The 12,305-nt window shown below is 35.5% G+C and overlaps 2 protein-coding genes across 7 annotated transcripts; one reads left to right on the top strand and one right to left on the bottom strand.

Moving 5' to 3' along the window:
- Window positions 1-4,669: 4,669 nt before the first annotated feature.
- Window positions 4,670-10,777, top strand: LOC110685189 (probable protein phosphatase 2C 52). 6 transcript variants are annotated; one of them, XM_021861665.1, is made up of 7 exons: window positions 4,670-4,735; window positions 5,238-5,294; window positions 6,047-6,377; window positions 6,469-6,813; window positions 6,894-7,011; window positions 7,089-7,312; window positions 9,955-10,777. In XM_021861665.1, the coding sequence occupies exons 3-7, from the start codon at window positions 6,129-6,131 to the stop codon at window positions 10,423-10,425; spliced, it is 1,407 nt and encodes a 468-aa protein (XP_021717357.1). In that variant the 5' UTR covers window positions 4,670-4,735; window positions 5,238-5,294; window positions 6,047-6,128; the 3' UTR covers window positions 10,426-10,777. The 6 variants fall into 6 exon arrangements, with proteins under 6 accessions (XP_021717357.1, XP_021717359.1, XP_021717355.1 ...); XM_021861667.1 differs by lacking the exon at window positions 4,670-4,735 and adding an exon at window positions 4,742-4,923 and having other exon boundaries at window positions 6,058-6,377; XM_021861663.1 differs by lacking the exon at window positions 4,670-4,735 and adding an exon at window positions 4,742-4,923.
- Window positions 10,778-11,129: 352 nt separating this feature from the next.
- LOC110685262 (GEM-like protein 1) lies at window positions 11,130-11,744 on the bottom strand. The gene has a single exon (XM_021861760.1). It carries the CDS (start codon window positions 11,742-11,744, stop codon window positions 11,130-11,132), a length of 615 nt encoding a protein of 204 aa, XP_021717452.1.
- Between the last annotated feature and the right edge of the window lie 561 nt (window positions 11,745-12,305).

The following is a 12,305-nucleotide window of genomic DNA, read 5'->3' as shown; positions in this document are numbered from 1 at the left end:
AAGAGGCTATAAATGATGAGATGGATTCCATCATGGGAAATAACACTTGGGTCATAGAGGATTTACCTCCCGGTTGCAAACCTCTTGGTTGCAAGTGGATTTTCACTAGGAAAAGGAGACCGGATGGCTCCATAGTGAAATTTAAAGCCATATTGGTTATCCAAGGCTTTAGGCAAAAGCATGGTGTTTATTATTTTGACACCTATGCACCGGTTGCAAGAATAACTCAATAAGGTTGTTAATTACAATGGCTTCGGTATATAATCTAGTGATTCATCAAATGGATGTCAAAACGACATTCCTTTATGGAGATCTAGAGGAAGAAGTGTATATGAAATAACCCGAAGGGTTTGTTTTGGAAGGACATGAAGATAAGGTGTGTAAATTGGTTAAGTCATTGTATGGACTTTTCGGATGCTAGTTGGATCACTTACAAAGAAGATGATTCTTCTGTAAGTGGTTGGGTTTTCATGTTTGGGGGAGGTACCATTTCATGGTCTTCCAAGAAACAAACTTGCATTGCGGATTCCACTATGGCAACTGAGTTTATAGCTCTTGCTTCAGCTAGTAAAGAAGATGAGTGGTTGAGGAATCTCATGATAGAGTTGCCTTTATTGTCTAAGCCAATGCCACCGGTGGCAATCCATTGTGATTCCAATTCGGCTTTGATAAAGGCTTATAGTCAAGTGTACAATGGTAAGTCTCGGCATATTTCACTAAGGCATAGCCTAGTGAAAGAGCTTATCAATGATGGGGTCATAAGTCTTGACTATGTTCCAACAAAAATGAATTTGGCGGATTGCTTTACTAAGGAAATGCCAAGACATTCCATCATATTTGCTATGAATGGAATGAGTTTATGTCCAAAAACACAAATTTGTGAAACCCAATCTAACGCTTGAAGAAACATCAAGTCTTAGATTCAATGTGGTTGAATCGCATTTTTTATGTTTGTTAGCAATATTTAATGACTCATATTGCTATGGAACTTGTGATGTATTAGGTAGCGTCAATTAAAAGTTCTCAAAGATTTAGAGTTGAGAAGCTCTAAATGTAAGTGTCTTGTCACAAGGGCACATTTACGTATATGAGAACCTACCTATATAAGTTCGAAGTTTAGCCGCTTCAAGAAGTCTAGATGGACATATAGGCTTTAATGAACTTATGATAGATACGGACACATGGCTGTTTAAAAGTCTCAAGTGATGAATGATTCGATTTATCTTATGTGTACTTCACCTTCGAATGGTTGGATATATCCGTGTGATTCAATCCATATGGAAATCATGGGATATGATCATCGTTAAGTGTGTTGTACTAGGTGTTAATTCAATCCGAAGGGACATTAACATTGATGCATAAGATGTGGCTAAATGATAGATTTGGAGAATGTATTAAGAAGACACTCTAAATGGGGGAGGATTGTTGATAATTTAGAGTGTCGGAGTGGAGCGTTCGCTCTACGGAATCGCGCTCGCGCCAGCTAGGCGTGACCCGCGATAAAACCGCGCATAAACCGCGATGAGTTTCTGGAAAATCTGGAAAGTTTGGAGGTGCGCCCGCGTCATGGCATGGCGCGACCCGCGCCCAAACCGCGCATAAATCGTGCTAACTTTCTGGAAAAATCGAAGTTTTTAGGCAAAGAAGGAGGTGCGCCCACACGAGCTAGAAGCGCGCCCGCGCTTCTTGCCGTTTTGCGGTTTTATGCGACTGTTGATTCTATTTTATATAGAATGAGTTTTTCGAAAGCAAAATATACAGAACATTATTCTCAATTCTTCTCCCTAAGAATTCTCCATATTTTCTCTAAATTTTCTTGCAAACTATTTTGAGAAATCTTCTTGATTTTAGCCTTCTTTGTGATTCATTCATGAGTTTCGAATCTTTGTGCTAAGAACGGAAAGAGCTGTCAATTTTATCTCAAAGGGAATTTCCGGATTAACCCTAGCACCGTGTGGGGGAAATTAATCTCTTTAGGAAAGTATTCATACGCCTTTGACAGTGTATCAAGATCGAAGTCTCAAGGGGCAATTTGATTCTCATGTTCATGTGTGGTTCTTCGGCTTGGAGTTTAGGCAAGTGTGATTAATCTTCTCACTAGTGTTTTTCTTTTGAAATTTCTGTAATTTCTAGATTATAATACTTGATTGGAACACCATTGTTGTGTTTGTTTAATTACATTACCTTGTTTTGTAATTATATATTTAGGTTTTGTTTCCCACACTGATATTATAAGTGTTTTCTAGTTTGAAATTCATTGTAAACCTAACAAAGATTAAGTTGTAATATTAATTACTCATTAATATTACTGATCGGAAGCGGCCTCCACCTAGGCATCTTGATCACTTGATCTCACTGAAGAATTAGCTTTCTAATAATTCCGAACCCTCTATCGGAATAATACACTTGTTGGAAGGACATTATTCCTTTCATGCCACACGGTGTGGCCTGTTGCACCAAAAAGTTGCTGGTATTAGTTTATTAAATATTTTTTGGTTTACGTCTATAACTTTAATTAAGAAAAGAAATTTCCGCTAACATCATTATTGTTCATGTGTTAACTTCTTAAAAAAAAAGTTCTTGCCAAAACTGTTAGTGGCTTCATTTTTTTTTAAGATAAATAAAGGTTTGAAAATGGTAAATAAGTTGTACATTTTCCTAAAATATTTTATGATTAAATTGACTAACTACACAATTTTCATAGAGTAAGAATAAAATAAAAATTGGAGGTTGGACTATTTTATTTTCCTAGAAACTTTTTATTTCCTCCTACTCTATACATTTTATAGTGATTGTATAGGTTTGAGGTTTCCACTCTTTAATTGTTCTTCAATTGTTTTATTGAAAGAAGAAACCACTAAATAATGCTAACATATAGGCTTATTGGGGATTGTATTTTGTTTTCATTTTTTTAACTAAAAAACAGGAAACTAGAAAAAGTTGTTTTGCCCTTTCCTGCTGTAAGTCTACAAAATAAGCATGATTCTAATAAAATTGACCAATATTTGCTTTATTAATGACATATATCAAACGATTTAAAAAAAAAGAAAAAAATAGATAATACTACAACGATACCAAAAGAACCCTTAGAAATTGGTTTTCAATTTATACGAAGTATTAAAAATGAAGTATACAATATAATATATAATTATTAAATGACATACATCACATGATTTAAAAAAGCAAAAAACAGAAAACCACAACAATATCAAATGAATCCTACAAAATAGGTTTTTATTTTATATTAAATATGAAGTATACAATATAGTATATAATTATAACGTTTAACATCCTATCCTTCGGTATAGCTCAATTTATCGAATGAGATGTCTCATGAGCTATTATGTTTTGCCTAAACTAATTATACTCTGTATTACACACATAAAAGCAAAAAAAAATTATTGCTAAACTCGTGCATTGCATCGGACTAACCTCGGTTAAATTACATATCTTTCCTTTGTTCCCTACTTTAACATTTTTTAATTAATTTTCTAGTATGAAAATTTAATTGTACACATATCTATCACTCTATACACTTTGTATACTTCTTCTATTTTTTTTAATCGCAAAGTTTGAGTTTTTACACTATTCACACATATGCTTTTAAAAGTCTTATATGATTTATATGTTGGAAAAAAGTATAGTCATGTGGGGTCTTTTTAGATTAGTCTCGATTAATACTTTTAAAATATTACTCCCTCTTTTTATAAATGTTTGTCCCATTTGGTATCTTCACGGTTTTCAATAATATTGTAATCAAAATATCTCAAGCTATGCATTATAAAAAATTATAAAAATTTTATATTTTGAAACTAAAAATCAAGACTAGTCTAACAAGATCTCTCATAACAATATTTTTTAGTATAGATAAACTATTTTAATTACTAAATTACATTTCCGTTAGAATTTCTCAAGATTCCTAATAGGATAAACGATAGAAAACAGATGGAGTAACTTTTTATACTTCCTCCGTTTCTTTTTAATTGACACGTTTCTTTAGTCACGTTTGCCAATGCACAACTTCAACCATTAATATCTCTAATTACCGATAAACAAAAATTATGAAAAGTTGATATTTTGAGAATACATATCGCGACGAATCTAACAAGATCCCCACATGACTATATTTTTCATTAGGTATAAAGCACAAAACACAGTCAAATGGGAGTGAGTGAATAGTGTTAAAGTTAAAACGTTTCAACTAAAAAAAAAAAGAGTTAGTAATATTTACCAACGTATACTTAAATATGTTTATGATATAAAAATTACATTGGCAAGGCTGAGTAATCCCAAATTCCTAATGTTACAATAAAAAAAAATTGAGGGGGAATATTTTCTTAAATCTCAACACCAAAGCTAGTGTGTCACTATACCAAAATAAAGAAATAACACAACTTAGAATTTGAATGGTGCAAACAAAAACTGACGAATAAAGGTATTGATTCGAGTCACTAGACCAAGTTTTGTCGAATCTATTCGGGTCGAGTCTACTTTAAGTATAACTCACACGCTTAAATCACTATAACATTGTATTTCATATTAGATCATTCTCGAAATAAGATTGCGATCTAATCAGAATGATCGAGTCAGCATTTAACACCCCTAGAGACCGAATCAACTAAGTACTACACCAAAATTAAATTTAAAAAAAGGTTGGATATCTGTCTATTATGTATCGCACCCATCGGCCCATCCATCAGTACATCATGAATTCCCCCTCTCGTCCAGCCTAACAGTAACTACCCCTTTTCTTTCATTCATCACTCTCTCTTCACTTTTTCTATCTGCTTTGCTTTCACAATCAATGCTCACCACCTTCCTCCACCTCTCTCTCTTTATTACCACCCAACCTCCTCCTTCTTCTTCTTCTTCTTCTTCTTCTTCTTCTTCTTCCTCTCTTATCTCCTCCATTTATTCTTCTAGGTCTTTTCTCTTTTTGTTTATTTATTTATTACTTAAACTGTTGAATTTCTCTGAATATTCACATTTTTGACTCCTTTTTCCATTTTCTCAACTTTTCTGGGTGTTTGTTTTTCAAATGGTGGATCTCATGTGTCTTTTCTCCTTTTTTTTGTATTTAATTATTTAATTTTTTCTCAGTTTTATCAGATAGTGGTTTTTGTTTGACAATAAATCCCAACTTTATTCGTCTTTTTCTTACTTTTTTTTATTTATCATTTTTTCATTTTTTGCGCCTCTTTTCTCTCTCTAACTTTTCAATATTTTCTTATCTTCAGTTTCCAATTTTGAATCTACCCTTCTTAGGGTTCTGAATATCCTGCAATAGTTAACTGGTAAGATTTCTTATTTGCTTAATTTCTTTGCTATGAATAATTAATTATAATTTTTTGGAGTAGGAGATGAAGAACATTAGCAAGTTAGTTGATTGCCCTAGATTTATTGTAATTTGAACCATTTTTTAACTTGTCCAATTATTTATGGAATTATCCGTTGAATCTTTGCTGGCATTAGTACGGAGTAGTATATAATTGTAACTTTTTTTTTTTAATTTTCCAAAATTTGGGGTTTTGGGTTTGCTCAACATTAGGAATTTTGACTGCTACTTGTTGGTAAAAACAATTAGGGAAAATTTTATTCGTATCGAATTAGCGAATTGCATGAAGGACAAGATGACGAGGACACTCTGGTTTATATTCTAAATGCTTGGTCACATGGTTGAGTAATATAATACTGATACTGTTGTTTAATTAGTAGGGGAGATTTGTTTATATTTGTTGATTGTATGTGTCGTTATTGGTATATATCGAATAAATTATTGGGGTTTTTTGTTTAATGCTGGCATTGTGATTGATGTTTGTTTGGTTGGTATGGTCACCAGTAAACGTATCGTCCAATGGATCAACAAATTTGACTTGAGATTGAATAGTGAGAACTGAGAAGTCGTAGTTTTTCTATTAGTGTACACTGTTTGACGCGTGGTGTGTTGTTATATCCGTATTCAAGGGTTTGGTAAAATGTGGGTACTCTCTATGTTGGAGTAATCTTGAACTTGAGTTTTCATGTTAATATACTTATTTGTGTTTAGATCCGTTGTAGGAGGAAATTAAAGGAGAAATCTTCCTTGGTTGAACTTGATCCAATGTGTTGGGTTTTCTGGTTTTGAGCAAATGGGTGGCTGTGTTTCAACTAGTAGTGGGAGCAATGGAGAAGCAGTGTCATCATCATCGTCTTGCTTAGGGATGGGATTGTGTGGTCGGAAGAGGAATAAGAGAACTTTCTCTGACCATGTTGCCACACTGCAACATCTGTCATCGATACCTAATCGGATTTTTATGAATGGGAAGAGTCGTAGTTCATGTATATTCACCCAGCAGGGTCGCAAGGGGATAAACCAGGATGCCATGATAGTGTGGGAAGTGAGTATTCTTTCAACTTTTTTTTTTTTTTCTCTTGTTATGCACATGGAGCTTTATATTGTAGCTAACATTTGAATCATTTGTGCTGCAGGATTTCATGGCAGATGATGTGACATTTTGTGGTGTATTTGATGGGCATGGGCCTCATGGCCATCTTGTTGCTCGCAGAGTGAGGGATGCTTTGCCATTAAAGCTGTTGTCATTTATAAACGCTTGCCAGATGAAGGAAGTTGGGCCAAGTGGAGCTTGTTGTAATGGTGACATTAAATCTGAGGGTGTAGAAGCTGAGAAAGATGGTTCAATTGAAGATAGTATTAGCTCAGTGTGGAGGGATGTTTTTCTTAAATCATACAAGGCTATGGATAAAGAGTTGAGGTCACATCCTAATGTGGATTGCTTTTGCAGTGGTAGCACAGCTGTTACTATTGTGAAACAAGTGTGTCATTGTCTATAATCTTTTATTTTATTGATACTTTGGGATTCTTCTCCCAAATTTAATTCTTTTTGAGGTTGCAGGGTTCGAATCTGTTCATGGGAAATATTGGCGATTCACGAGCAATCATGGGGTCTAAGGACAGTAATGATGCTTTGATAGCAGTCCAATTAACTGTTGATCTGAAGCCAGATTTACCGAGTAAGTGTGTATTATTGTAAAATTCTGGTTTTGTCCCCCTGGAGCAAATCTAATTAGCTGTGAAAGCTTCGTTGTAGGGGAAGCCGAAAGGATAAAACGGTGCAAGGGTAGGGTGTTTGCATTGCAAGATGAACCTGAAGTTCCTAGAGTTTGGTTGCCATTTGATGATGCTCCTGGGTTAGCAATGGCACGAGCATTTGGTGACTTCTGTCTAAAGGAATACGGGGTTATCTCTGTACCAGAATTTTTTCACGTAACTTTGACAGATAAAGATCAGTTCATCGTAATGGCCTCTGATGGGGTAAGTGTGCTTCTGTCCATTTGTTGTTTCCTGGCATTCACAATATGACTAATATAATACCTGTTAAATCACTTCAATGGCACTGATTTGACTAACTATTGTCGACTTTCTGTTACCATCAATAGCAAAGATGTTGAGACTTGTTTATGGATATAGTACATTTATTTTAAAGATACTAGTCTGCTTTCTTCGACTGGATGGGATTGGCAATATGGCATCTTGTCTGTTCAAACAAATATTTGGGTGAATTTAAATGCACTAGACTGGTCGAATTTGTTATTATGGAAATATAGTTTTGCAGGTTCTCAAGTTCATCCGTGTTTATCTCATATATATAGTATATTTCATTGCTAGCTCAATGAAATTAAGTTTATAATCTTACTGCTTTGACAGTGAGTTAGGGAATTCAGACCAAGGATCTAATTTGCAACTCTGAAATGAGTTGATGAAAATTTGTGGAATATGGTTTTTGGTTTTGATCAAGCAGTTGCAGGGTGGGATCTCTTTTTAGAAAGCAGGATTCTCACTACGTCCATTACAATCTTAGGTTTGTTGAAAGTCATGAATATGCCTTCTATTTTGTAAAGATCATCACAAATCATATTTTTCTAAGCTTATCCTTCCTTGCTTGGCCTAAAGTTTTCCTTGGAGTTATCTTGAAATCATTTTGGAGAGCCATTCCAAGCCTTGGAAGAGTATTTTAAGGGATAACTTATTTCAATTCATTCTGTCTACAATAAAGTAATAAACTAGGAAAGTTTGATCTTGTTTGCTCCCCTTAAAATGTAATCACAATATGTAATACTACTACCTCCGTTAATTTTTAGTTGCAATAAAAGGGTATTATCTGTGAGATGTAAAAAATTCCTTTGTTGCAATTAAAAATTAACGGAGTTAGTAGATGAAACTACTAAAAATAGGCTAAATATCTTAGTTGAGATTAGTTTTCCAATCTGCTTTTGTGCAATTCTCTCATAACTTGTAACTAATATAAGACTGAACAACTTGGATATGATTGGAACGAAGATGGGATTGATGATTATTTAGTTTCTTAGAAAGTGATTGTTTTGTCATGGAGATAAGCCCAATCTTCCAAAAGAATTTGATATGATTGAATCAAAGCCAAATTGTGTCAAGTTCTCATGATTACCCAAAATCCAAAACATTAAGAAGAGGGGACAGGTGATGTGCTGTATGGTTGCTTTTTGGCTCTTCTGTGATGCAATGAATATGTGGATGGAAGTGGTGGTCTAATTTATCCTTCGGAGACCAGAATAACACATAGTATTTTTGCTGATTGTGTAAGCTTGTAGTTTGAGAGTAGTGCTGAATTTGTACTATGCGGATTTTGAGGTTGAGTATTAGCCTTTGGGTGTTGGAAGCCCCACAAAGACCGGTGCTTTTAGAATGGCTGTTCTCTCTCTCTCTCTCTCTCTCTCTCTCTCTCTCTCTCTCTCTCTATTTTTATTTATTTATTTTATTTTTACTTGAACGAAATCAGTGTATCACTTAAACTACCTTGTTTGTGGGTATTTCTATACTTGATGCTGGTTCCTTTGTATATAGCAAGTCAAAGAACTGATTGGTTGTAGTCCTTGTTAGTAAGCCACATGGCGGTACATTGTTCAAGACCCAACTCTTTTTCAAACATGAGCACAATTATATTTTTGTGAGCTTGGAGTCCTAGAGAAGTGTTGATTAAGTGCTATGGCTCTTTTTCTTTTCTTCTAAGGTTGAGTATTGGCCATTGGGTTTGTAATTTCAGATGGCTGTTTTCTCCCTTATCTTCACCTATATGGTAGCTCAAAATAACTTTTTTACATTGTTATTTCCATTTCAATTGTTGAAGCTGATCCCATTGTTTCAATTGTTATTAATTGTTACTCTTGTGGGAAAGTCATCTAGTGGTACATGGTTTAAATCGTAATTCTTTTTTTTTTGCATGAGCACAAATTTGCTAGAAGTGTTCTGCTTAAGGATCTTCCACAACAATTTCGGGGTGTAAACAGGAAAGGGGGGCTTGGGCCTTTAGTGTGCAAATATTTGGCATGATCACCTTTGGTATAATTGGATAAAATAAGCTTTGGTTTTTCATCGAAGTAAAACTCATATAAAAGTTGATTTTTACAGTTTGCTCAGCCCTTCCATTAACTGTACCCACTCGGTAATTGCATCCTTCCAACTTGAATGAGGACAGTTTCCTATCTTCTAACCAAACACTGGCACAGTTGCCTACGTACAGTGAAATTGTATAATACCTGTGATTTCTTCCACGAGTAATCCTATCTTTTATTCTTGCTTGAGGTAATGGGAACTTCATTTAAGAAGAGAGTTTGTAGTTTTTGAGATGTATTCAGCTCTTTTTTGATTGCCAGATATACATTCTGTTGTTTCATTGTATCTATTTGTCTGGAAGAAGAAAAGATAAGTGAGTGATGTGTATCTGATCTTATTGGGAAAAATACATACGGGTAACTTGCTTGCAGCATGCCATGACATGTTTAGGTCTCTTGAAATATTGCTTCTCAAGTCATGAGTCACTCTCTACATTTTGGGACGAAGACAAATAGGTTTACTTATATAGTTTATTCTCTCTCTCTCTCTTTATTTTTTATTTTTATTATTAATTTTTTTTTTCCCAGGTTTGGGATGTATTGAGTAATGAGGAAGTGGTAGAAATAGTATCCACAGCTCCCTCCAGAGCATCAGCAGCACGTGTACTGGTTGAAGCAGCTGCCCGTGAATGGAAGCTCAAATATCCCACCTCAAAGATGGATGACTGTGCTGTTGTTTGTTTATTTTTGGATGGTAAAATGGATACAGAATCAGATTACGATGAACAAGGCTTCTCCTCTGTGACAATCCAAAGCAACCATTCTGGTGCAGCAATGGAATCTGATGATGGTCAGAATTCTGAACCATCTTTCCAGAGAAACATGACCGTTAGATCATCAGAAGAGAATGATTCTTTCCGTAGATTACCTGTTGAAGTAGTACCTACTGTGGGATCTGTTTTAAATGAAGATCAGAATTGGTCTGGTTTGGAAGGGGTAACTCGCGTCAATTCACTTGTTCAGCTTCCTAGATTTTCAGAAGAAAAGCCAAATTCATGATTCATTCTTAATGATTTAAATTATGGGATAGAGTCTGGTTTCTACATGATTCTGGGCTGATTTCTGGAGAAAGTTACATGTTGTAGAAGGTTTGTGCTGGTTCCTGTTTTGCTGTGAAATAGTTGTGTTGTACACCAAATGAAATGTAAAGGACATGAGTAGATATATGGCTAACATTCATTCTTCTCATTTCCGGTAAAATGTATCAATCTTTTTGCAGCCATCTTATTGTTAGTGTCAGCTAGTCCGCTGTCCTTTTGGGTCTTGTTTTCGGTATAAAGCTCATGTACAGATGACCTTGTTTGTTTTGCATACGTTTTTTTTTATTTTAGATGACCTTGTTTGTTTTGCATATGTTTTTCCATTTTATTTCAAGGGTCAACTTCGTCTTAACTGCTCTTAAATCTTCACTGGTTTCACAATCAGAAATCTCATCTGTCCGAAAATTTGAACAGAGCACGAAGAAATTATCTGTAAGTTGTTATGCTGGTTGCCTTGATCGGTCTCTTTAAGATCTATTCATTGTGTTCACAGATAAAAACTTTTTCATTCGAATCAACCAGAATCTCACACGGTTGTATACTTGTATAACCAAGAGCATTTGACAAATTACTAGCAGAGGATAGTTATTTTCTGCATACAAAGTTGACAAATTTCATATATCAACTAAATCGATTACAGTACAACAGATCGAAAAATTACAATCAAGTACAATGTTGAAGAGACTTGTACAAATTCTTAAGAGCCTGATCATATGAAATGAACCCCATAAACCAAAATTCATGTCCATCCTTAGTCAAGATCTCAATATACTTCTCAGCCGGCTTATTCGGGTTCGACGATGGGTTCATAGCCAACACCTGATCCAACATCACCATCACCTTGTAGTAAACCCACTGGCCTGGCCCGCCAACCGGTCCACTCCAAACCTGCGAATCACTCCGAAACCCAATTCGCTTATTCGATACATAAAGCGTACCCATCACCGGCCCGCTAGTGGTGGACAGATAACAAGCATAAGTCTTCTTAAGCTTCTCACCATTGACACTCCCAAACTCTCGGCGGAAAACATTGTCGCAACCGCCATCGGCGATGACACGACCTGCCTGCTCGATCCGTGTCATGGCAACATCGACTAACCCGGGTCCGGTTCTGAGGTGGTTGTAGAGGTTACCAGCGAAGGTTTCGGCTTTTTTGGTGGCGGTTTCGAGTTTACGTCCAAGATTGTTGAAGGTGTCGGAAGATGATGATGGCGGTGGAGCGGGGGAAGCGTGGAGGTAGGGGTTTCCGGGAACGGTCATGGTGGTAGTGTTGTTCATGATTGTAGGAAAGAGTTGATCGTTGAAGTTAAATGTAAACAAGGATTGAATTAGTGGAGTGAGAATCAAGAATGTTGTGGGTTTGGCACTTTTGCGTACAATTTGTCCTATATAAATGGGAAAAATGATGTGTGGAATCGTGTACTTGAGTAGGTGGACAAGAAGGGGCTCACTTTCATGTTGCAATTTGAAAGTTATGAGTGCATTTTACCGTTGGTATTTATCGCTTGTGAGTTGTGATTCGTGAAGTATCTAGATCATTAACATCAATTTCATAGTGGGTCATTAAGAGGCTAATAGACAAAGTTAAGTTATAGTAAGTGTTTGGACATAGTCCAAGTTCTAAGCCCAATGGCATGAAATGACGAAAATACCCCTTCATGATCCAGCCCACCATTAATCATTACAAAATATGGATTTACCCCTAATCTGTCCAACTAAGTACAGGTTTGCCACCTGAAAGTACAACTATAAATAACTCTCCAATCATTAATGATGACAACTTTTTCTAATTCTCTCTTCTTCTCTCTCTACTTTCTCTCTCTAAGTAAACTCCCCCTT

Source organism: Chenopodium quinoa, unplaced genomic scaffold (genome assembly GCF_001683475.1).
Source record: "Chenopodium quinoa cultivar QQ74 unplaced genomic scaffold, ASM168347v1, whole genome shotgun sequence".
Classification (NCBI taxonomy): Eukaryota; Viridiplantae; Streptophyta; class Magnoliopsida; order Caryophyllales; family Amaranthaceae; genus Chenopodium; species Chenopodium quinoa.
The sequence above is the reverse complement of the archived record's forward strand: the minus strand, read 5'-3'. Positions and strand labels throughout refer to the sequence as shown.

Bases quoted from the DNA above. Each gene is read 5' to 3' on its own strand.
- LOC110685189 (XM_021861665.1), top strand. From the start codon at position 6,129: ATGGGTGGCTGTGTTTCAACTAGTAGTGGGAGCAATGGAGAAGCAGTG. The intron at 6,814-6,893 runs GTGTGTCATTGT...TTGAGGTTGCAG, and splicing joins CTGTTACTATTGTGAAACAA to GGTTCGAATCTGTTCATGGG. The intron at 7,012-7,088 runs GTAAGTGTGTAT...GCTTCGTTGTAG, and splicing joins TCTGAAGCCAGATTTACCGA to GGGAAGCCGAAAGGATAAAA.
- LOC110685262 (XM_021861760.1), bottom strand. From the start codon at position 11,744: ATGAACAACACTACCACCATGACCGTTCCCGGAAACCCCTACCTCCAC.